This window comes from Lagenorhynchus albirostris, chromosome 14 (assembly GCF_949774975.1).
Source record: "Lagenorhynchus albirostris chromosome 14, mLagAlb1.1, whole genome shotgun sequence".
Classification (NCBI taxonomy): Eukaryota; Metazoa; Chordata; class Mammalia; order Artiodactyla; family Delphinidae; genus Lagenorhynchus; species Lagenorhynchus albirostris.
In genome coordinates this window covers 77792118-77816272 of record NC_083108.1, presented here as the reverse complement: position 1 = coordinate 77816272, position 24155 = coordinate 77792118, and the positions used below count along the sequence as shown (strand labels likewise).

The window sequence follows — 24155 nt, the reverse complement described above, 5'->3', positions numbered from 1 at the left end:
CTAGCAGAAACCAACTGAGCCCCATTTGATTCCACAGAAGGGGAATCAGAACTCGGATTTGGCTTCAATGTAGAACGTGCAGCACCCCATTCACTGGGTTCTTCCTAGCAGAATATGCCAATATCATTATAATAAATATTTTCACAACAATTCTATTTCTAGGTGCATTTCATAATCCCTACTTACCATACCAGTATACGGCTGATTTCATCATTAAAACACTCCTCCTAACAATTGCCTTTCTATGAATTCAAGCATCCTACCGATGATTCTGATATGATCAACTCATGCATCTTATGAAAAATTTTTCTACCACTAACGCTAGCCCTATGTACACAACATGTTTCACTACCTATCATCACATTAAGCATCCCACCACAAACATAAGAAATTTGTCTGTGGGACTTCCCTGGCGGTCCAGCGGTTAAGACTCCGAGCTTCCACTGCAGAGGGCACATTTTCGATCCCTGGTCAGGGAACTAAGATCCCACATGCCATAAGGCCAAAATAAAAAAATTTTTTTAATTAAAAAAAAGAAATTTGTCTGACAAAAGAGTTACCTTGATAGAGTAATAATAGAGGTTTAAATCCTCTTACTTCTAGGGAATTCCTTGGCAGTCCAATGGTTAGGACTCGGTGTTTTCACTGCCAGGACCCGGGTTCAATCCCTTGTCAGGGAACTAAGATCCCACAAGCTGTGAGGCACGGCCAAAACCAAACAAACAAAACAAACAACAAAAACAAAGCCTCTTACTTCTTGAATTATAGGAATTGAACCTACCCATAAGAATTCAAAATTCCCTTGTGACCACCTGGAGGGGTGGGATAGGGAGGGTGGGAGGGAGGGAGACACAAGAGGGAAGAGATATGGGAACATATGTATATGTATAACTGATTCCCTTTGTTATAAAGCAGAAACTAACACATCACTGTAAAGCAATTATACTCCAATAAAGATGTAAAAAAAAAAAAAGAATTCAAAACTCTTTGGGCTACCATACTACACCACATTCTACAGTAAAGATCAGCTAAATAAGCTATCTGGCCCATACCCCAAAAATGTTGGTTTATAGCCTTCCTGTACTAATAAACCTTATTATCTTTACTATCATTCTACAAACCATCATTTCAGGAACCGTAATCGTAATAACTAGCTCACACTGGTTATTTACCTGAGTCGGATTTGAAATAAACATACTAGCTGTTATTCTCATTCTAATAAAAAAAAAAAATCCAACCCACGAGCTACAGAAGCATCCACCAAATATTTTCTAACACAAGCCACAGCATCAATACTACTAATAATGACTTTATTATTAACCTAATATACTCCAGTCAATGAACTATTACAAAAATCTTTCATCAACAAGGAGCTCTCCTCCTCATAGAGCCTTTCCTCTCTTCCCCATTGGTCGTATTTATAAACTGCATTATATTTTTGTTGTTGACATATCTGTCTCCCCCACTAGACTGAGCTATGCAAGGGAAGGGACCATGATTTGCTCACCAGTATATCGCCGGTTCCTAGCACAAACGCCTGGCACAATGTAGTTACTCAGTAAGTTGTGGTGGAATAAACGTGAAGCAAAGTTTGCCCCACACGCATATTAAACAATGTCCTAAACCCTTCCCAGGGACTTCCCTTGCGGTCCAGTGGTCAGGACTCTGCACTTCCACTGCAGGGGACACGGGTTCGATCCCTGGTCGGGGAACTAAGATCCCATATGCTGCGTGCCCAGCCAAAAAAAAAAAAAACCCTTCTCAATTTGGCCTAGTTCCAGTTCCACAATCATCACTCTGGAGCAATAAAGACAACTTCTTCACTGTGGGCCACGAAGGAAGTCCTTGCTGTCTAGTCTACTTTTATGTCAATGGATCACTACTTTTCATGCCTGGCTATTATGAGAAAACTGACATTTGGCATCTCAAGAGGAAGGACACAATGATTCAAGTACAAAAAAAAAAAAAAAAGACATTTACAACTTCCAGTCATGGGAGTGAGGTGTGTGGAGGGATGGAAGTTCCTAATAAAGAAGATGGTTTGGTTAATCAACAGGGAGAAGTGTGAATTTAATGAGGGCTCTCCGGCGGCTGAGGTGCAGACCTCATCTGTTACAGCTGCCTTCAACAAGAGAAACGGAGATGATAAATCAGAAATCTGGAATCATTACCAAGCTGCAGAGGTCCAGTCCAAACACTAACTGGCCTCCCAGAGTGACAGTAGAGCTTTGGAATCTAAATGAATCCAGATGTCCAAGCAATCAGCAATCTGCAGTCGAATTAGCCGGGACCCAGCAGATTATAGCCTGAAAGAAACTGGACAGCAGGGCCGAAAATAAAACCATTTGTAGGCCAAAACTGGAATGGAAATCAGAAGACAAGAGCTTGGCACCGGTACTGCAATTCTTCTGACAATGGATACTTCTATTTCCACCAGACTATAAACTCCATGAGGATAGGAATTCTGTCCATCCCTTTACAGATATATCCCCAGAGTCTAGCACAGTGACGTATATGTAGCAAATCTTCATCAAATATTTGTTGAAAGAGTGACTGAAAAAATAACTAAATGCTGTAGCACCCTTTCTTAAAAGCTTGCAGCACCTTGCTTCTGTCAGTTTCTCCAGCTGTGTGTCTATTCTCCACCATGTAATTGGCCCTCTAGCCAAGGTGCAGATGTGGAGGAAATGGAGCCGCGAGGCATTACCAACGTGGAAGCCTCTTCCGCATGGACCCTCATTCTCTACTTCCTCTCCCCTCTGGACCCTTAGCTTATTGAAGCCAATGCTCATTCTTCCTGGGTTCAGTGCAATCCTTCAGCCACGTGTATCTTCCTTTTGTCCCACTGTTGGGTTAGAAGTTAGGGCATGAGGAGGGAACACAGATCCTTTGAGGAGGAGATGAGAGGCACTCACCCTGGCCTCCCTCATGGCTGATCATCAAAAGAGCAATCAGGGGCTTCCCTGGTGGCGCAGTGGTTGAGAGTCCGCCTGCCGATGCAGGGGACACGGGTTCGTGCCCCGGTCTGGGAAGATCCCACATGCCGCGGAGTGGCTGGGCCCGTGAGCCATGGCCGCTGACCCTGCGCGTCTGGAGCCTGTGCTCCGCAACGGGAGAGGTCACGGCGGTGAGAGGCCCGCGTACGGCAAAAAAATAAATAAATAAAAAAATAAATAAATAAAATAAAAAAGAGCAATCAGATATGTCACGCTGCCACGATTATCTCATCCTCTCTGCATTACTGTGCTAAAAGAATATCTATCTCCTACCGTTATACTAGCCTTGGAATGTGACATACGGATGTGTGAGTGGAGGGGGAAAATATGTCTTTCTCCTCTTTTATCATAATAATCATCATACTGTAATTTGACTTGCTGTATATAATCTGCTTCCCCTAGGAGACTGTGAGCTCCCTAAGGGCATGGACTATGTTTTATATTTCTACACATCTAAGTGTCCTCGAGGCGCTCACACAGGGCGGGAGGTGGGTGCCATATGGTGATGTGCTCTGCTGGGTAGTGGTTGGAAGAAAAGCTGCTGCCACTGGTGAAAAAGGAGCATTTTAAAAACAAATTCATGTTTGTGTCCAACAGACTGCATCTGCCCGATGTTCTATATGGCTGTACTTATGCTACAGAAGACAAAAGGCACAAAGGGGAGTTTGGGCAACTGAAAGATTGCACCATTCAGAAAGATGGGTCGCATAATAGCTCTCTCGACGGGAAGCTTTGGGTGCCCATCCCACGTCTGGTGTTCAGAATACTGCATGCAGGGTAGAAAATTTAAGATGCCATACATACACTCCCTAGACTATAAGAACAATCACAGTCACCACTAGGCACGAGTACTGTACACAGCCTAACATGGGGTGGAATTTCAGCCAATATTTTTTAATTAAAAATAGTTTTTTGGGGCTTCCCTGGTGGTGCAGTGGTTGAGAGTCCACCTGCCGATGCAGGGGACACGGGTTCGTGCCCCGGTCCGGGAAGATCCCACATGCCGCGGAGCGGCTGGGCCCGTGAGCCATGGCCGCTGAGCCTGCGCATCTGGAGCCTGTGCTCCGCAACGGGAGAGGCCGCAACAGTGAGAGGCCCGCGTACCAAAAAATAATAAATAAATAATTAATTTTTTTAAAAAAATAGTTTTTTTCTCGATACAAGCATAATATATGTTAATTGTGGGAGATTTAGAAAATACAAGGAAGCACAAATAATTTTTTCAAACACATGTGATACTAGTAGCTAGAAATAAACACTGTAACTCCTTCCAAACTTTTATATACCAATCCTAGCGCTTATCTCAGAGAGTGCACTAGTATCTTCATGTTAATTCAAGTCCGTTCCACATGGTTTCTGCCAGGTGTGGTCCTCTCCTCAGCGCCCAGTGCCACTTCCACTTCCCTCCAGTGAGAAGAGACTCTCATCCCTGGTGGACCGTAAGCATCATCTGCTGCCCTTGTTTCATCACACGATACACATGCTGTTAGGGCGTAAACTCTATGTCCCACTCCTCTCAAACCCTTCCCTTTAGATTATGAAGAGCCTATTTCATAAACTGAAAAAATTTGTTATTATGTCCCTACTACATCCACCCTAACGTTCCTCAAGGCACGATAGATACCTCTTACTTATTAGGGAAGCATGCGTGCTAGGAAAGAGAAAATATGCCCCATATGCACACACATAAACAGTTCTGCATTTCATCAAATCTAAAAAGCTACTAATTACAAGACACACTATTTTTAAAATTTTTATTGAAATTAAAGGCCACAGAGAAATGTGTATAAAACAGAAATGTATAGCTCAACGGATGATCACAAAGCAAACATCTGTGTGACTGCCAGCCAGGTCAAGAAAGAGAACGATGCCAGGCTTTCAGAAGTCCTCCCCCCGCCCCCCATCTCATGTTTCCTCTAACCGCTCAGAAGATAACACCTACACCTACCTTGAGGTATAACACTATATCTTGGTTTTGCCTGGGTTTTTTAACTTTATGTAAGTAGCATCATACATTATATATTCTTCTGTTTATGACTTCTTTCATTAAACACTAAATTTGTGAGATTCATCCTTGACTCACCACTGTTTTGTGCAGCCCTAAGAGAGAAAAAAACACTACCAATTAAACTGTGGCAGAAAGCTTTCTTATCACTTATAATTTTTCTTTTATACCTATTTAAAGAGCTCTTTTAGACTTGTTCAGACTTTTATGACATATTATTCTTATGCACTCATAAAAAAGGGAAATATAAGCAAAATAAATTGGCAGGCTGTTCCTAATACTCCTTTATTTCCAGAATTCAATTCTTCTTGACTATTATGCTGCAGGGCTGTGCCCTATACAACCTGCCTGACCATATGCAGCAGCCCCTGCTTACTTCTCCAGCCTCCTCTGCACCACTTTGCCTCTCGCTCTCCATAATGGACCCAAGGCACCTTCTCTTAGTCTCCCAGACACACCAAACTCCTTTCCAACTCTGTCTGTGCTGCTCTGTCTTTTTAGGCACACTTACCCTCAATTCCCCCTTCACTTAAATAACTCCTACTAACCCTCTATGTCTCAGTTTGAATGACACTTCCTCAAGAAGGCATTCCCTGACTGTCCAGGCTTTCTGTACAACCATGCCTAGACTTGGTTAAAATGTTTCATGTGCTTTATGGTTTAGTATCTGTATTCTTGCCTGGCACTTAAGCTGCCCAAGGAGAGAAGCTATCTGTCTCCTCACTGATATACTCCCAATGCCCAACACAGTGCCAGGCACAGAGCAGGTGTTCAATAAGTAGAGAGTGTATGAATGAGTAGAAGGATAAATGTAGGGTAGATGGATAGGTGAGTAACTGAATGAATGAATGAATCCCGTTAAGACAAACAGAGGCAAAAATAATTCATTTGGTGAACTTCAGAGCTGTCTGATATCTCCATTCTTCTCTCCTTTCTCTCCCTTACCTGCCACCCACCCAAACTGGCCTGAGAATTGGGACCCTCCAAGGGTTCAAAATTGCCTTCAACCTAGAGTGGCCAAACATAGCAAAGAAAACACAAGATACCCAGTTAAATGTGAATTTCAGATGAGCATTGAAATTTTTCTAGTGTGTCCAAATGAGTAATAATTAATGAAATAATAATTTCATTTTGATATAATACTTATACTTTAAAAAGTCATTGTTTATCTGAAATTCACATTTAACTGGGAATCCTATATTTCATCCGGCAACCATAATTGAACTTCTTCAAACCTGGACCTTCAGCTCCATCCTCTGCCTTCTTCTGCTCACCTCTGTGTCACAGGTGTCTGACCTCTGCAAAGTACATTTTCTAGAACCTTTTGCTAGCTGGCTTCTGGGTTTGGCCACTGGGAGGCACGGGGGCGGGGAGAGTGGTGGGTGACAGTAAGAGAGAAGTCACTCTTTCTTCCCGTCTGCTCTGCCTCAGGCAGCGTCTCTAGTAGCAGCCATGTCACCTGTAAGCCCAGTTCCTGCTAGAAGGCTTTCTGTAGTTCCAGCTTCCAAAGGATGACCCCAACTCCTGGTCACACCACCTCCTCTCTCTGCTCCTCTGGTCTAGGAATAGAGCAGCTTCCTGTTGTTGCCAATCTCTGAGTTGTCTCACCTTTTCAGTTTGGCTTCTCTGTTCTTTGCTCATCTATATAATCTATTCCCTGCATTTAGTTCCTTTTGCGTTGAAACCTCAAAAGGTTTCTGTTTTCCTGATTTGAACCCTGGACTCATACACCCCAAGTCTCTGACTCCTTGTACAGCCTCCTGACCTCACTGCTACATATAACCCTTCCTCCTTGGTGAGCCAAGTGTAACATCCCCAATGCCAGCTCCGTTTTCAAGTCCTTTCACTCTTATTGTAGAGATTGCGTCCCTGGTCTAATGTCTGGGGAAATGGCTTCAGTGTTATTTTTTATGAGTAATAATAATAGAGCTAGTATTTATTGAGCAGTTACTATACACAAAGCACATCTCATGTACTTCATCTCATTTGCCTTCCAATATAACTTTATGACCAGATGCTATCGTCCCCACTTGGCAGATGAAGGACCTGAGAGACCAAGGTGATGCCTTTAGAAAGGGCAAACCTGAGCAAGTGTGACTCTGTGCTCTGGACTGTCCACTCTAGTGCCTGGGAATCCAGTCCCAGCTTCCCTTGGCCCTGCTCCTGGAGCCAGTGCCAGTTCTCTCAGAGGATACAGGCATCTTTAGAAGCTGCTGTGTGGGCTTCCTCTGGAGGGGTCTTTGAGTGTTTTAGCCAGCAGGCTATATCTTGAGGCTGCTTTAAATGAACCAGTCTCCACAGTGTATGTGTATGCAGGGGTGGGTGTAACAAAGAGGGAATGACCTTGAAATTTGCAACGAAGTCACTCTGTGTCAGCTGTCATCATGGTGAGAAGCCAGCCAGCCAGCTCGGCAGGGACCCAGGGAGACACGAAAGGCAAAAAGAGTCAGATTGAAGGAGATATCATTAATCAGGCAGAGGGGCCATTGGCACCAAGGGAGTATCTGCTCAACAAAGTATGAAGTGTCACCCAAGCAGCACTGTGAGCTGGCCTCCTGATGTGTGCTACCTCAGAAAGGCCCATTTTATGGCAAAAATAACTAATGAGATGAGGTTGACATCCGTCCCTCCATCACTCTTCCCCGTTTCTGGGGAAATCGCAGCTAATGGAGCACTGACTGGGCTTCACAACCAGAACACATGGAGGTGCCCCGCACAGGGATTCAAATCCCATGGGGCAGTTCAGACACTGCAGACCTCAGCCCTGTTAGCCACCAGCTGCCGGCCTCACACAGACCCAGCTGTTTAACATTTGAAAACCAATATCAATTCTTAACATGGCACGGGTGTCAGGGAATGGGCAGAAAGCCAGGCAGGAATGAAGTTAGCACGATTTGATTTGGCCAAGCTTCCTGCTCCAGGGAGTAGCGGGGGAGAAGAGGTAGAATGTGATCTGGACAAACCGGGAAGCAGATGGAGTATATGTCTGGCAGTTCCTTTCCCGGGACTCCCCACATCAAATGCCCAGGGCTCACAGGTCGTTGCTGTGGTGCCCCAGGAAGGCCCACCTCCAAAGCCTGATTCATTCATTCAGCACTTAAAAAGTATTTATTGAGCATTTACCATGCCCTAGGCGTTGTGCTGGGGGTAATCCCATACTCCCTCTATTAGGGAAGACTTTTCCCACCTTCTGTCCCACCCCATCAAGATCTTGCCTTCTGGTCATTTGTTTCATTCTGGTCAAGAATATTAATTGAGCACCTACTCTGTGCCGTGCACAACAGTTGTATATACAGCAGTGAACAAGACAAATCCAGTCAGTGATATATAGTGGAAAGAAGAATGAATTTGGAGGCCAAAGATCAATTTTGGACAGGTGGGTTAACCCCTCAGAACATCAGTCTTCTTGTTGGTAAAATGAGGCTGATCCTACCCATTTACAAAAATACTATGAGTCTCAGAGATAAAAGATGTGAAAATTACTAATTATACCTACAAAGACCCTATTTCTAAACAGTCACATTCTGAGGTGAATGGTAGATATAAACTTGGGGGACACTAACCCACTATAATTATACAGTGTTATCAATTAATCAATATTTTTAAAGGTTTTAAAGGACTATATGTTTATGTCTCTTATTACTCAGCCACCCTATAAACTCCCAGAGATCAGGAAGCATGGGTAATATTGTCTTGGATCCCCATTTTCACAAACATGTAAATATCTGTTGAATGAATGAATGATTGAATGAATGGACTCAGGGATAATAATAGGGGATGGAAAACTCCAGGGCCAGGCTGGTAACATAAACGCAGGCAAGAATGGCCCTGTGGGGTGAACTTGAGGGCCCTTGTCCTAAATGAGGGCAATGCTACTCAACTCCAGCCAACGCTTCCAGGCCACAATCAAGCTCAGCATTGCCAGGCCTTCTAATTTTTCAACAGAAACAGAAAAGGTGGCTTTTTATGTGAAATCTCCCAAGTCTTAACTGTTGGCAATAAACTGAATTTTTAACAACACAGTACAGAATAAACAAAGTGCACTGATGAGCTGTATGTGGCGACCACCAGCTTACAACCTCTACTAAGACCTAAGGAGTGACTCTGATGGTGTCATTTCAGGCAGGCCAGTGATAAACACATCTTTGAGATGGCTGGCCTTGCAGTGTCTCTCCCCTGCCTACCTGTGTGCTCAGTGTTTGTGGAGCCCTGCTAAGATTTACAAGTGAAAGATTCACTTGTAAATGAATCAGCACTTGTAAATGAATCATCACTTGCAAATGAATCATCATCGATTCATGCATTCAAGAAGTATTTATGGAACCTCCACTCTGCATGACGCTATGTGCTAGTCTGTGTTTTGAGACCAAAACAGACATAATGCCTGCCCTCAAGGAGACTGGAAAGGGAGAGAGAGATTAAACTGATCATTAATTATGCAAATAATTACTTAATCACAACTATGTTGAACTGAAAAGAAGACAGAGGCAAATGTTTCCTCTCTCAGTTTTTCAGTATTTTCGTTTAGTTTATTTGAGAATGGGGATACATGGAAGGGGTCACTGTTATCACCTGCAGAACCCAAACGGGAATAGCATTCTTCAAGAAGTGATTGGAAAAGTCAATAACAACAGCTGTCATTTAGTGAGCATCTACTATATATACATCACTGTGCCAAACATGTTGAATATGTTTTCTTTAATTTCCAAAACAAGCCTGCAGGGTAAGTTTATTTCCATTTTCTAAAGGAAAAACACTAAGGCTAAGGGAGATTAAGTAAACGGCCCAAGACTGGGAGTCCATGAATGGCAGAGCCACGACTTTAACCCCTGTCTGTCTCACTCTGCAGCTCGTGGTCTTTCAAGCACATAATGTTCTTTCTCTGCAAACACTACACACACCACCAAGTGCAAACTCCCTGTCCAGCCAACACAGCAAACAATCCCCCAAAGGTATGACAGCTCAAACATAACAGTTTATTTCTCACTTATCTACTATTCCAAGGCAGTGTTCCTGAATGGTAAGGGCCGCTCTGGCAAACAGTAACTCAAGGACCCAGAACCTTTCCATTTCCTGACTCATCACCTTCAAAAACAAACTGGCTTCCAGGGCTGCCAGGGTGGGAAAAGAACAAGAAGGACTGTGGGTGTGAGGTTTTTATGGGTCATGCAGGAGGTAGACCACATTTCTGTTTACATCCCAGTGGCTACTACTCAGTCACATGGTGGCAACTACTGCAAAGGAGGCTGGGAAATGTAGTCTGCGTGCCGAGAAAGACGGGAAACTAGGGATCGGCTAGTACTCCCGCCACACTGCTTCCCAATAATCCATTTATTCTGGTTGTATGTTTTGAGTACTTGCAAAAGTTCACCCAGGCTTACTTTCCCTTCTGGGGTGTTCAAGGAGCTTTTATTCATGTGCCTTACAGTCTTATATTTACACTGATAGCTATTTAAAATCTGTATAACTGCTTGACACTATCATTATCTTGCATGCTTTGCTGAGGTTGGAGTCTCAGGGAGAGATACGCTTTCTTTTCCATGGATTAGAAATGAATATAGCCCCCTAAGCAATCTTGCCAAGGACTAAGAAAACGATATAAAGAGTGAACAGCTTTCAAAAGGAAGATATTACTCACATAGTCATCCAGAGGTAGGTCTGCAAAGGAGATACGAACATACCATAAGCCAATTTCATCCAAGCAAATGTCATCCAAGACTCTTAAGAGGCTCCCTCTTGTCAAGTTTCCCTTTATGACACACTGAAAATTTTAGGGTACATCAACAAATCATGATTTGCCATTTCCCTCCAAAACCCTCCCTGTTGTGAAATTCCAAGTAGCTATTCCCTAGAACAATATATTCTAGAAGATTTCACTGGGTATGTCTGGGTTTATTTTATGTTGTCCTTTATGTAAAGAAAGAACTGTTGCCTATTCACCACCAGCAGGGGATGCACGTTGAAATGGGCTCTTCTCCCCCAATGTGGGGAATACACACAGCCTTAAATGCCTCCCCTACAAAGGGAATTACTCAAACCCTGTTTCATGGAATACCCTTCCTGTGGATGCTAATACATGTTCTAAAAGAAAGTGGGAAGCAAAGAAGGGATTCTGAAGGAAAAATAGGATGGGACAAACTGGGTTAAAGAAAAAGAGGCTTCTTTACTGCAGGACTTTCAGAACCTTTTGTATGTTAATTGAGGATTGAATATTAAAGAGAGGGCACAGGTTGACAGCTGCTCTCCTTTCAAACGGACCATGGGACACCTACAGAGAGTGAACGTGTTTTTACTTTACATATATATTCATATACATATGATTCTTCTGAATCTGAAAAACAAAGTCCTCTGCTCTGCTCAAAATATTCCTAGAAGAGGGGATATTGGACACATTCTCTGACCACCCCATCGCAAGTCAAGGATTTGGAAAAAAAACCTCTTAATTCAAGTTAAGAACAGAAGCTTTGGGGTCAAAAGACCTGGGTTCAAATCCTTGTTTATCCACTCACCTGCTGTACAACCTTGGGTAAGTTAACTAACCTCTCTGAGCACCATTTCTTGATGCTTCATTTCCACGCACGTGAAATGGGGATTATAATAGCCATTGTCCCTACCTTATTGGGACATTGTGAGAATTAAGCGATACAAACTCTGGAAAATACTTAGTATGCTTGCTGGCACACATAAGTCACCTGCCTCCAAAAATATCAGCCATTATCATCGTTACTCCAGTATGCTGTATTTCCCAGACTTATATGTCATGGGAACCTTTTAACCCAGAATATCCATTCGCATCTCAAGGAACACCATAGAACCAAGCTTGGGAAACGCTAAGTAAGAAGGCATCCTACGAAGATGACGTCCTATGATGAAGACAGACCACAGGGCATTACAGGACCCAGAGAGCTCATTAGGAGCTCAACGTCATGAACATGGTCTCTCTCCCCATCTCTCAAAATCCAAAATGGTACATCTAGAGGTGGTGCCAACTTCCCGGGACCACCTGCAAAGCCCTGGTGTCTAGGTCTTCCGCTCATCAAGTCCCAATCCCAGCCAGGGCTGACAAAGTGTGAGGCTGACCTTTCTCTGTTCAAAATGAGATCCGGCTGGCTGAACACACATGGAACTCTTAGACCCCACAGATTACCATTACATCCACCGCTGAGGGCAATGCTTTCCTGTCTCCTCCTGGGATTCATTCTGCCCCCGTGGTAGAGGGCCCTTTCCCCTCTGAGTCTACTCCAGTCTGTCTAACCCAGGCTCTATGAGAGATGATCTGTCACTAAATGCAGTTATAGCCATTCAAGTTCCAGTGGATGTCAGTAGTAAAATAACTACAGTCACCCTCTCCTTAGCGTTTCCAATATGCCAGGCAGTATACTAAGCACCTGAAATGCACCACCTCATTTAACCCTTACAAGAACTCAAGAAGTCGGGTCGATTATTGTGCCCATGTCACAGATGAGAGAGTGCGGTTCCAAGAGATATAATGACTTGCCCAAGTTCTCACAGTCAATTATGATCTGAACCTGAGCCAGGTCTCCTGAATTTGGTTCATCTACTTCACACCACCTCCTTTTTCTCATGGTTTCCCTCCCACTCCTGCCTGCTCTCAGCAATGATCTCCGAGAAAGAACTGGATGGATTTGGGTGGGGAGGGAGAACGCCAGTCAGACACACTGATTTTCAGAAAAACAGCTTTCTTCTCATTGATGTTCAGCAAATTGGCCTGCTTCCAGTATCCGAACTAGTGGTTGGTCGGTGACTCAAGAAAGCCCCAGTGAAGAATCATAAAACATAATGCCTTCATACCTTAAGTGTTTTAGTTTAATCTAAAACAAAGCAATGTCATTTGTCCGCCCATATTTGGAGGCAGGGAGAGGTTTTGTCTTGGAGCCATGAATCACAAACACAGCATATTACCTCTGATATCCAATCCCAATTTCTTTGGAGTGGAACACTTGAAAGAAGGTACACATGAAGGAACCTGGGTACTGCACTCTTTTATTTAGAGTGTTGTGAATTTTTTTTTTTTTTTTTTGCTAATCTTTTCATTTTCATCCCCTAATTTGACAGCATTTCTTTGCAACTCACCTTTTCAAGTCTTTTCAAAGCATTTAACTTCCTGTTCACAGAAACAACTCCTCTCTTTTAGCTCTCGTATTTCATCTGTGATTTATAATGTTTAATTAAAATATATACTCGTAGTAGAACAAAATGTAGGAGCCATGAACTCCCCCCCCGCCCCCCGCCCCCGACAGGACTGCCTGTCTCATTCCCTCACCCCCTTCTGATTGTTACCTTCTTGGTAAGATAAAATGACCACACTCCCTGTCTCCCTTCCCGGCTCACTTTTCCCTATAGCTCTTCTAATCATCTCAGGTACTGACCATTTTATTTCTTTTGTTTATTGTTGTCCCGCCCCATTAGAATGTCAGTGCCGTGAAGACAAAGATATTAGTCTGTTTTGTTTGCAGATGTCTCCTTAGCGCTGGGCACATAGTAGGTCCTCAGTAAACATGTGTTGAATGAATGAACAAATGCTCCAAAAGGGTCACTAAGACTAAAAGCCAATACCAAAGAGATCTTAAGATCCTCCATGTTTTAACGTGAGCCACTAACTTGGAAGTCAGACACCTACCTCTGAGGTTCACCAAGAGAACAACCACCTGACTTTAGCACCCCCGGTTCTCACCCATCCCCCACCTCTTCCCAGACTATGAAAGAAGGCAGCCATGGCCCTGTGAGTCATGTTCTGTGGTGACAGCTGCTTCCACCGTCCACTGTAGGGTTCGGTAGATGGGGGCTGGGGGAGGGAGCGGTATTTTGCCCACCCTGAGGCCAGGTAAAGAGAGATTTTCTCTTTGTTTTGGTTTTCTGTATTTTTTTCCAGAATGTGCCCACGTATTGGTTTCTTTATATTTATCCTGCTTTGGGGTTTGTAGGGCACTGTCTGGCTGATGCCTTTCATCAGATTTGGAAAAGTTTTAGTCACTATCTCTACAAATACCTCCTTCTGCCACATCCCCTTCCTCCCTTCTCCTTCTGAAACCCCAATTAGACCTTCTCACCATATTCTTAAGTCTCTTCCTTCTCTTCTGAATTTACCATTTTTGTGTCTCTCCATTCTTGATTTTCACCATTTTCTTCTGACCCATCTTCCAATTGACCAAGTCTCTACGAACTGTGCCTAATTTGTTGAGTTCTTAATTTATTTTCTTTTCATTTCTAGAACTTCCAATTACTTCTCTTTATTATTTTTAGTTTTTCACCAGCATTCTCAATTTTGTCTTTTATCTCCTTGTACATAGTAAGCAGAGTTATCTTATGGTCGTTGTCTGATAACCTCAACATTGGGAGGTTCTAGGGGTCTGTTTCTTTCGTCCATTGTTTCTGCTGGCCGCTCACCTCTCATGTGCCTGATTATCGTTTTCTTGCATGCCAGACATTGCATTTGCAAACCTGTTTGTAGAAATAATTTGAGGCTTAGAATGATGTTGTTTTTCTCCAGGGAGCACTTACGTGTGTTTCCTCTGAGTCCCTGTGGAAACCAGCAATCTGGGGTCCTCTCCATACAAAATTCAGGGACTGAGATGAGTGGGTGCTGAGCTGCATCCCTGTAAGAGCCTGACTGCCTCTATCTCACCTTTACCCCTAGGGTGCAGCCCCTCAGGATGCCAACCAAAAGGAAGGAGGGCTCACCAAGCCCTCTTCCCCTCGGCAAGCCCTGAGTTCCGGTCTCTGTGCCCCCAGCCCTAGGTGTGGGCTAAAATGACCACTCAGCCTCTTCGCCTCTCATCACACCCAGAAGTGCCAGATACTGGCCTCACCTCCGTAGACCTCCACCCCGGTGAATCATTTTCACTACTTGTTAGCTGGCTGATGCCTTGAAGTACTGTCTGTGTGTGTGTACATACATACGTATACGTGTGTAAACGTATGTATGTGTGTATATGTTTATATATACATATGGTTATATATGTATGTGTGTGTGAATATATATTCCAGTCTGTCTAGTGGGAGGGTTGGTCCAGAGTCCCTAGTCTGCCATTATCAGAAGCAGAAGTCTCTTCATTACCTGTGTCAGGGCCTGGCTAGGGGGGGGGGGGGGGGGGAAGGGGGGGGGGGGGGGGGGGGGCAGAGTGAGGCATCCGAACACAAAATTTCAGGATGTTCTCACTCTCAGGTCCGTGCAGATGCGGGGCTGGCACCTTAAACTGTGCGCCCCCCGCACCTCACATGCCTCTCTCGCATGCCAGTCCTGACCTGCGTATGTCTGCAGAGGTTCAAATACCTGGGCAGACACTACTAGGTGAATTTATATCTAGAAAATGGGCTGGGGGATACTTTCCTTCTTTATTTACTTCTAGGTTGTCTGATTGTTCTTATGTCACCAGATCTTGTTTACCATGCATCTTACATGCATCATCTCAGGCAACCCTCAGAGCAACCCTAATAAATAGGTACCATCTTCACCCTCGCTTTGCCTATAAGGAAACAAAAGTACACAGAGATTTAGTAACTTATCCATGTACCCAAAACTGAGAGAGGATGGAGCCGGATTTTGAACCCAGGCAGCCAGGTTCCTAAACCTCCACGTCTAATCACTACACACACAGCCAGTCATTATGACTCCTGTTGAAAACACTGAATTACGTACTTTCGGAATTTTAAAAACATGGTGCAATATAAAATGGAAAATAATATTTTAATTAATAATATACAGGGACTTCCCTGGCCGTCCAGTGGTTAAGACTCCGTGCTTCCACTGCAGGGGGCGCAGGTGGGTTCTATCCCTGGTCGGGGAACTAAGATCCCACATGCCACACGGCACGGCCAAAAAAAGAACAAATTAATAGTATACAGATATGTTCTATATATTAAAAGTCTTCCGCCAATGGTCAAAGCTACTTCCAGCTCATCCCGCAGCAGGAGAGAAGCAGGGCTCCGTAGCCCCTTTCTCGCTTCCTTGGCCTTTTCACGCTCTCCAGCACAGAGGAAAAATGACCCAGGGCCTGTTCTCAGATGTGTGCTGGGGCCAGACTACCGCCCAGGCCACATCGGTCTGCCTGTTGTCACCACGTCAACTCAGGCCTTTGTCTGCGACACGGTGCCCGACTCCCATTACTCACTCTGTCCTTTCCTGTCCAGCTGTGCCAATAAAATGATTTATCAGCAGGAGCTTGGGACGGCCTGCCAGGTTCTGGGCAGAGGAAGGAGGCATGGGAACTGTTTTATGAAATAAAGGCCTGGCTGCCAAAGGACACACTTCACAATCACAAGTGCCTCTCCCACGAGCTCTGGACATTGCATTCATTCCTTCGTTCACTCATTCGTTCATTCAGTACGTGTTTACTGAGGACCCAGCGCTGAGCCAGGCCCGTGGGATACACAGGCGAGGCCTCTGCCCTCTATTCACGGGCCTGGGGAGCGGCAGACACAGAGCGAGTTAATCACAGGTGCGTCAAGTAGGTGTGGGAGGTTATCAAGGCAAGAAGCAGGGGCCTCAACTAGCCCGGGGGGGCAGAGAAGGCCTCCCCGAGGAGGTGATTGCTGAGTTGTGATGGGGCGCAGGCCAGGCTGCCCCAAGATGTGTCACTCTGGTACTCGGATTATTTTAAGCTGAAAACAATCAGGGCCCAAAAGATTCAGGAAGAATCTTTGAACCTCCCCCTTACTGCCTAAATGAATTTAAGACAGGAGGCCTATCCCAGGAAGAAGCTATCACCATAAACGACTGTAGTACAGTATTAGGAGTGGTGGTCGGCGAGGAACCATTTGATCAAAGCCCATTGTCTTTGGATGCCCAGCTAACGTTTACCAAACATTAATGCTTCTTAGCTCCCTGTGGGTTACTTTCCTTCCCCCTGAATCCTCAGACCCCTACCTCCTTCTCCTTAGTCCAGAATATATGTACATATGCATGTGTGTGTGAGACATATATATATATCATCTAGCCTTGCTGTCTTTGGAATTCTTCATTATGTGGATTCCCCACGCACATGTGATAAATTTGACTTTCTCCTGTTAATCTATCTTATGTCATGTTAATTGCCAGCCAAATGAACTAAGAGGGGGAAAAAGAGAAATTTCTCCACCCCAACAGCTGTGATCTGAAGGCAGAATAGAAGTCAACTCCCCCACAATGGAGGCGAAAGCATGCCAGGCAGAGGATGTCACACGCGTCAAAGTCCTGAGGTCAGAAGGAACTTGCTGTTTGTAAGGGTATAGGAAGCGTGGGGAAGAAAGCAGAGGGGAAGAAGCTGGGGAGGTGAGCGGGGACTAGATGATGCAGAACCTTCCAGGCCCTTGTGAAGAAGTTGGTCTTTATCCAAAAGAGCTTGAGAAAATCAATGGAGGGTTGTAGAAGGAGGCATGTCAGGATCCCACTTGCTTCCTAGGAAGACCACTAAGGAAAACAGATGAGGAGGGACCTGCACGGAATGAGAGAAGCCACTCAGGAACCCAGCACAGCGCTCTTCAGACTATCTGCAGGGACGGACCATTTTCTCTCCAATCCATCACAAACCGACACTTTTGTAAAATACAACAGAAATTCACTTGGATGTCACAGCAATGTCAAATTGCTATAAAAGTTTCTAAACACTAAATCCCAGTTTCTTTATTTACTCACTGTGGGCCAGTAATACTTTGCTGACTGTCACTGGTCTGTAGATGACAGTTTGAGGAGCACTGGGGTGGCACAAATGAGGTTCCCAAGCCAGACTCCAGTGTCCGAAGAGAAAAGTACTTTATCTTCCGGAACCTAGGTGAGCCTCTGGCACCTGGCCTCTGATCAGCCCGACGTAGGAAATATCGTGAGCCCTTCCGGACAAGCCTGCAGGTTACCACTCACGTACATTGAGTGTTTATTCTCCTCCGAAGCCCTCCTCGGCGCCCTCCTCCTGGAGGCTCCTGCACACGCCAGCCCGATGGTCTTGGTGGAAGGGGCTCTTCCGTTTAGCCTTCGTCGGCCTCTACCTGGTGTCAGTTCCTGCTCTGCATGTAACTTGTCCTTTTCAGTCCTTGAGCTCATCTCCTGTCCTGCACTGACTTCCGCTGCGGTGGCGCTGCACCTTCCTTCAGGCCTCCCTGGTTCAGCTCAAGTCCCTGCACAAGTCCCTGCATCCTGGGACCAGCCTTCCCCTGGCCCTCTCTCCTTACCTCCCTCCCCCCACCGGCTCCTCTTCCACCCCACCCGGGGCCACACACAACCCCCATGCTTTTGGCCAGCTTTCCCTCTGCCCAGCATAGCCACCACGAACTCTAGCTCTCTTGCCATTGAGAAGAGCAAGGCTGCTGGTCATCGCAGATCGCAGAGGGTCAACAAGTCACAGGCGCCCCTTGACCCCTGGGTCTCTGTAGTCCAAGTGGTGCTCCCAGCCGTCAGCTCAAGAAGGTGGAGCAAACACACGAATGTAAGATTCTCTCTCTGCCTCTCTCCGTAGCTTTCTCCCTCTCAGTCTCTCTCTCTCCCTCTGTCTCTCTCCCTCCTTGCCTCTTTCCGTCTCTCTTCTCTTCTCCCCTCCCCACACTTCTTTCTCCTTCTCCCCTCTCCCTCCTCCTCTTCCAACTCACCTCCCACCTGGCCTCTAATCAGAGGTGAGAGGAGGAGAACTGGGTCTGGCTGACACTGATTTCCTGAATCTTTCTGTCTCACAGCCAGATCTCCTGAATTAAAGAGGTAATAAATCACCGCCCTTATTACGAGCTCCCATTCTGCCACCCATTCCCTGGGAAAAGTGATTAGATAAGACTGCTGCACACAAACATTTCCAATTCCTCCTCTTCCAAGTGCCCCTCTGATCTTTTAAATTAGACATGGTCCTACGACTTGCTGTGGCCAATAAAATGTGAGGAGTGACACGGGTCACTTCTGGGTGGAAGCTTCTCAGAGCTGTCAGACAATTCTCTCTCTTTTCTCCTCCTGCAGCAATCATGGAAGCATGTTCCCTTGATATGAAAGATTCATAAGATCAAAGCAGCCTGGAACGTTGAACCTGTCCCAGAGTGCAACTGTCCCCGGGCGTCACCAGCACTGCAGCAGACTTTGCATGAGCACAAAATTTTGTTCTGAACCCGCTGGTTGTCTGTTACAGCACCATAGCATTGCCTGTCCTGACTAACATACCATGGTTCTGGCCCAAACAGCAGATGGTGAAAGTGAAAAGAAAAAGCACTCAGTAGCTAAGAGCTCAGCGGGTCATCATCCAGGGGAGGTTGGGGCCATTCTCCAAGCTACAAATAATGGCGGCCTGGCTTGTAAAGGTAGCGCCAGCAGAGATGACAGAAGTGGAGAGACAGGATACAAAGTGAAGAGAGACAGGTCTTGGCGATGGGCCAGACTGAGAGGAGGAGGAGAGGGGTGTGTCAGGTTGTGCCTCGGTTTCTGGCTTCGGGAGTCAGGGGGATAGAGAGCCATTAGATGAGGTGCAGAGCACCAAAGAACACGCCGACCATATCTCCCGGTCCCAAGAGCTCTGAACACGGCCAGTTACAGCAGTTGGAACAAGCAGCCTTCATTCTGGGCACTATCCTGACTCCAGTTTGCAGGTCTGAGGCTGAGTTTTCCCCGTGGTGTGGCAGATGCTCCGTGGAACAGCCAACAGAACTCTGCTGTAATCACTTCCATTTATAACCATCAGGAAAAGACCAAATTACAAGGAGGAAGGCTGTACTCCAGAAACTGCTGGTGTTTGAGCACCTGACAGAGCTGTCAGTGCTGAGGGTTTGATGGATGGAAAAGGCAAAGAAGAGTGTCTCATTTCATTGTTCACTGTATCAACTAATTACCTGGCGTTCATCCATCAACACAGGACGGTTAAAGGGAGAAAGTCCTGAACTTGAGATCCAGAGGCCTAGGTCTTGGTTCCAATTCTGTTATTCAGGACCCTGGGCCAGGTACTTCCCCTCTCTGGACTTCCCCAGTCCTACAGGCAAAGGTCCTTCCGTGGGGTCCTGTGCACTCCTTGGAGATTCATGAATGGGCCTTAGAGATCCCCAGAAATTATATCCAGGACACTGTTTGAATGTCTGTGTATTGGAGAAGCGGGTCCATGCCTTTCATCAGATCCCCAAAGAATTCCATGACTTGGAAAAAAGTTTTAAACCACTGAAAGTAGAGATGGACACCCCGGAGGGCTGGGGGGAAAGAGGTGGAAGGAGATGGCAGGAGCCAGATCACGAAGGACCTCACGAGCTGTGCTAGGCAGCCTGGCACCGCCCAAATTAATACAGGAACCCCTTCTGGTTCACTTCCAGTTGTGCCCAGGCAAGCCAGAACAACAAACACCTAGATATCTAGGGACAGGGCAAGGAGAGAATACTGAATCACCCCTGCACTTATTCATCCAATAGGCATTTGATAGACACCTACTATGAGCTGGGACCTGACACTAGAGGCTGCGTTATTGTGATAAAGAAAGAGTGAATGGGACAAACGGGCAGAGGAGTGTGTGTCTGTGTGTGTCTGTATGTGTCTGTGTGTGTCTGTATGTGTCTGCGTGAGTGTGTCTGTGTATGCGGCCCTTGGAGCAGCTGTGGGCTGGGAGCCCCGCTGCAGGCTCCTCTCCACCAGAGCCTGACTCCGAAAAGCTCCAAAGAACAGTTTGCATCGCGGTTATAAAGATCTGACACTAAAGCTGCAAGGCACACAGGAGGATGCCAGGGAGCGACGGTCTGGGAACCAGAAAGTCCCATTCCTAAGACGCAAACCTGGCTTAGAGGGGACTGGCTGTCCCAGGCCCTGCTTGAGGCTCCTGTCTCCACCACTGCTGACAGCCAGCCCTGTACTGCCAAGACCTGGAAACTTGCTGGACGTGGAGTCCCTAGATTTCTCTACCCCTTGCTAGAAAACCTACACCGTCATCAAAATTTGAGCTGCAAAAACTCAGAGTTCTTGGTATATCTATTTACTGCAAACTGAGAAGGCTTTGAATATCAGGTACCTTCCTGCAGTAGAAAGTCATGGGACACTGGCCTCTATGTGAAAGCTGTGAGGCTGTACAGCACAGCACAGGGAGGTGGCGAAGGAGCAGTCAGGACCAAGGGCCTTGGAGTCAGGATGGACAGGTTTGAACCAGTGACCAATGTGTGCCTCAGTCTCCTCCTCTGTCAAATGGGTATAACAATAGCACTGACCTTCTAGGGTTGTGTGAGAATTCAATGACTTAAAATGCAAAAGGGCTTGCAGTAGTGACTGGCACATAGCAAGCACTAAATAAATATCATCTATTATTTTTTATTATTATTGTTCATGAAAAATGGTTTCCTCATAGTTATTTGAAACTATACACTGCTGGGGGAGAGAGAGAGAGAGAAAGAGAGGAGGAGGGAGGGAAAAGGAGGCAAGGAAATAAGATGTTCCATATCTACCCATTAATGATACCAGGCAAGAGAAGGGTGAATCAATTTTTATGACACATTAATATAAATATTTTATCATATGAGAACTAGCTCGGGCTATAATATATCTTTTTCTCAACTGTAAGGCACTTCTTTTTCTTTTCTAAATTAATTATGCCATGTTTCACTTAGAAGAAAAGAAGGAAGGAAAGAGGAGGGGAAGTGGGGGAGGAGCTTAGCAGAAATCTGCCCCTCACCACATAGTGACTGCTGTGCCCGTGCACCGTCTGCCTAGTGTTTTACAGGTTCCTGAGCATCTGCAGCTCATCAGCTCCTTCTGGCTGCTCGAAAACTGTCCTTAAGCGGGTCTTCTCAGCTCCATCCAACAGATGAGGAGGCTGAGGCTAGAGAGGTTAAGTGACTTGCCCACGTTACGTGACCGAGCCCCAGCTGCTCTGACCTCCTACCCGGAATACCCGGCACTCCCCCCACTGCCTCTCAAAATTCTCCACTTATTCATTCAACCAGCAGCACTGAGTCCTGCTCTGTGCCTGGCCTCGTGATCAGCGCTGCAGACGCAGAAATGAATAAGCTACTGCCCTTTCATCAAGGCAGGTTAGAGTCTGGTTATGGCGGGTATTTCCAAGTGCTGTCTCCTAGAGTGACCTTCTGAGCCATAAGGAAGCCCAGGCCCTGGGACTCCTGCACATTCTGCTGTGTGATATTGGGCACCCAAACAACCTTTCTAAGAGCCGTTTTCCTCAAATATCAAACAAGGACGATGACGATAATAGGGCCTACTTCACAGGGCTATTGTGGGTCTTAACATAAAACACTTCCTACAGAAACACTTAGCCTGTTCTCGGAGAGACTCCTGAAAGGCAAACTTGATAGATTTCCTCCCTGATGGGCCTGAATATCTTGAAAGAAGATTTAGACAACTGGCAAAGAGTTGAGGGTTGAGGTAGTGGAAAGTACATAGATAACAAAGCCAAGGGAAAAACGAGGCAGTTATTAACTTCAGAGAGAACAAAAGATGTTGCAGGAGGGGAAAGTAATCTGAGCTGACCGCAGCATCAGCAGAGCACACCATTTACAGTTAGGGTAATATAAACACTGAATATTGATTCAACAGAAATCACAGCGGATCTGGGGGGAGGGGGAGCCCTGTGTGCAGGCGGGCGCAGGCAGGGGCTGAGGAAGGAGAGCTAACTCCTCACCTTCCACGGTTTATTCCAAGGGATAAAGCCTAGAATGGAATCATCAGGAAGTCACAATACAAGCAGGCTATTTAGAGACATCCAGGTAAATAAAATAACCCACCCAAAGCGCAAAAGTAGTTGCTTCGGAGGAGGTGAAGGGAAGAAAGGGGCCAAGAGGCTGCTGTTTTATATGACATGCTTTGCAGAACTACCTGAATCTAAACAAGGATTTCTCAACCTCAGCCTCACTGACATTTGGGAGCAGATAATACTTTGTGTTGGGAGACGTTCTGTGTATTGCAGGATGTTTAGCAGCATCTCTGGCCCCTACCTGCCAGATGCCAGTAGCGAATAACACCCCCGACCCCAGTTGTGACAACCAAAAATGTCTCCAGACATTTGCAAACATCCCCTGGAGGCAAAACACAGACACACACACACACACACAAACACACACACACACACACGCTGAGAACCACTGATCAAATTAAGCACATGTATCACTTTAATTTTTAAAAAAGTTTTATAAAGTGTTTAGTGCAGAGACAGATGCATGGTTAGTGCTTAACGAATGGTAGCAAGGATTGTTATTTCCTTGACCTTGCTGGGGATGCCTTCTCAAGCCATCGACAGTCATTTCCTGCACCGCCACAGGAGACACGTCCTGCCCCAGTGAGCTCCTGATCCTTCATATTCACAGACAATACCACTGCTGCTAATCACATTAGTATTGATAACAATAACCGTCTACCATCTCTGGGCCTGGCACAGTGCGCTGCACACAGAGGGTGAGCGCATTCATTCGCATCTAGCAATACCTTGTTGCCGGGCTCTTGTACATAATCAGTGTTAATTTCATCCTCACAAGTGGGAAAGGGAGTGGGGAGGTTCATTCTTCTCAGGTTACAATGAAGAAACTGAGGATCAGAGAAGCTAAGCAACTTGCCTAAGATCACACAGCTAGTAAGTGGAAAGGTCTAAGCTTCAAATTAATTCTCTCCAACTCCAAAGCAAGTCAGCCCCCACCACACCTGGGATAACCCCTTGCTATGCATCGAAAACACCTGGGGAGATTTTAAAAAATAACGATGCCTGGACCCCCCCTCCCAGACTAATGGACCAAAATCTATGGGGGTAGGGCCCAATCATCTGCATTTTTTAAAACTTCCCCAGGTGACCCTGATGCACAGGGAAAGCCCTAAATCAGTGCTCCTCAAACTGTAAGGTGCACATGAATCCCTCGGGGACCTTGTTAAAATGCAGATTCAGCAGATCTGGGGCGGGGCCTGTGACTCTGCATTTCTAACACGCTCCCAGTAATGCTCCTGCTGGTGTGCACAGGCCACACTCTGAGCAACAAAACATGAACCTGCTGCATGTCCTCACTTGTTAACGCTGTATGCAAAGTTTACTTAGGGAGTTTCCTAGGGAAGAGGTAAACTGAATTTCTTCTCCAGGGAACAACAAAAACAGTAACAACACCATTTACTTAACATCTACTATGTGCCAAACACTGTGCTAAGTATGTTTTAAATACATCAGCTCATTTAAACTTTATGATAACCCTGTGTAGTAGTTGCCTCTATTAGTATTCCCATTTTACAGGTG

The 24155-nt window shown here is 45.6% G+C and overlaps 1 protein-coding gene across 3 annotated transcripts in view; it reads right to left on the bottom strand.

The window, feature by feature from the left end:
• The window catches only part of SUDS3 (SDS3 homolog, SIN3A corepressor complex component), a 292235-nt gene that overhangs the window by 94605 nt on the left and 173475 nt on the right, over positions 1-24155 (bottom strand). The window contains exon 14 of one of the 3 annotated variants that reach the window (XM_060120939.1): positions 15429-15488. The exons of the other annotated variants lie outside the window; for them this stretch is intronic. Within the exon in view, the coding sequence (XP_059976922.1) occupies positions 15454-15488 (35 nt within the window). The 3' untranslated portion in view covers positions 15429-15453. Of the gene's footprint in view, positions 1-15428; positions 15489-24155 lie in introns of those variants that run through there. 3 annotated transcript variants of the gene reach the window in all.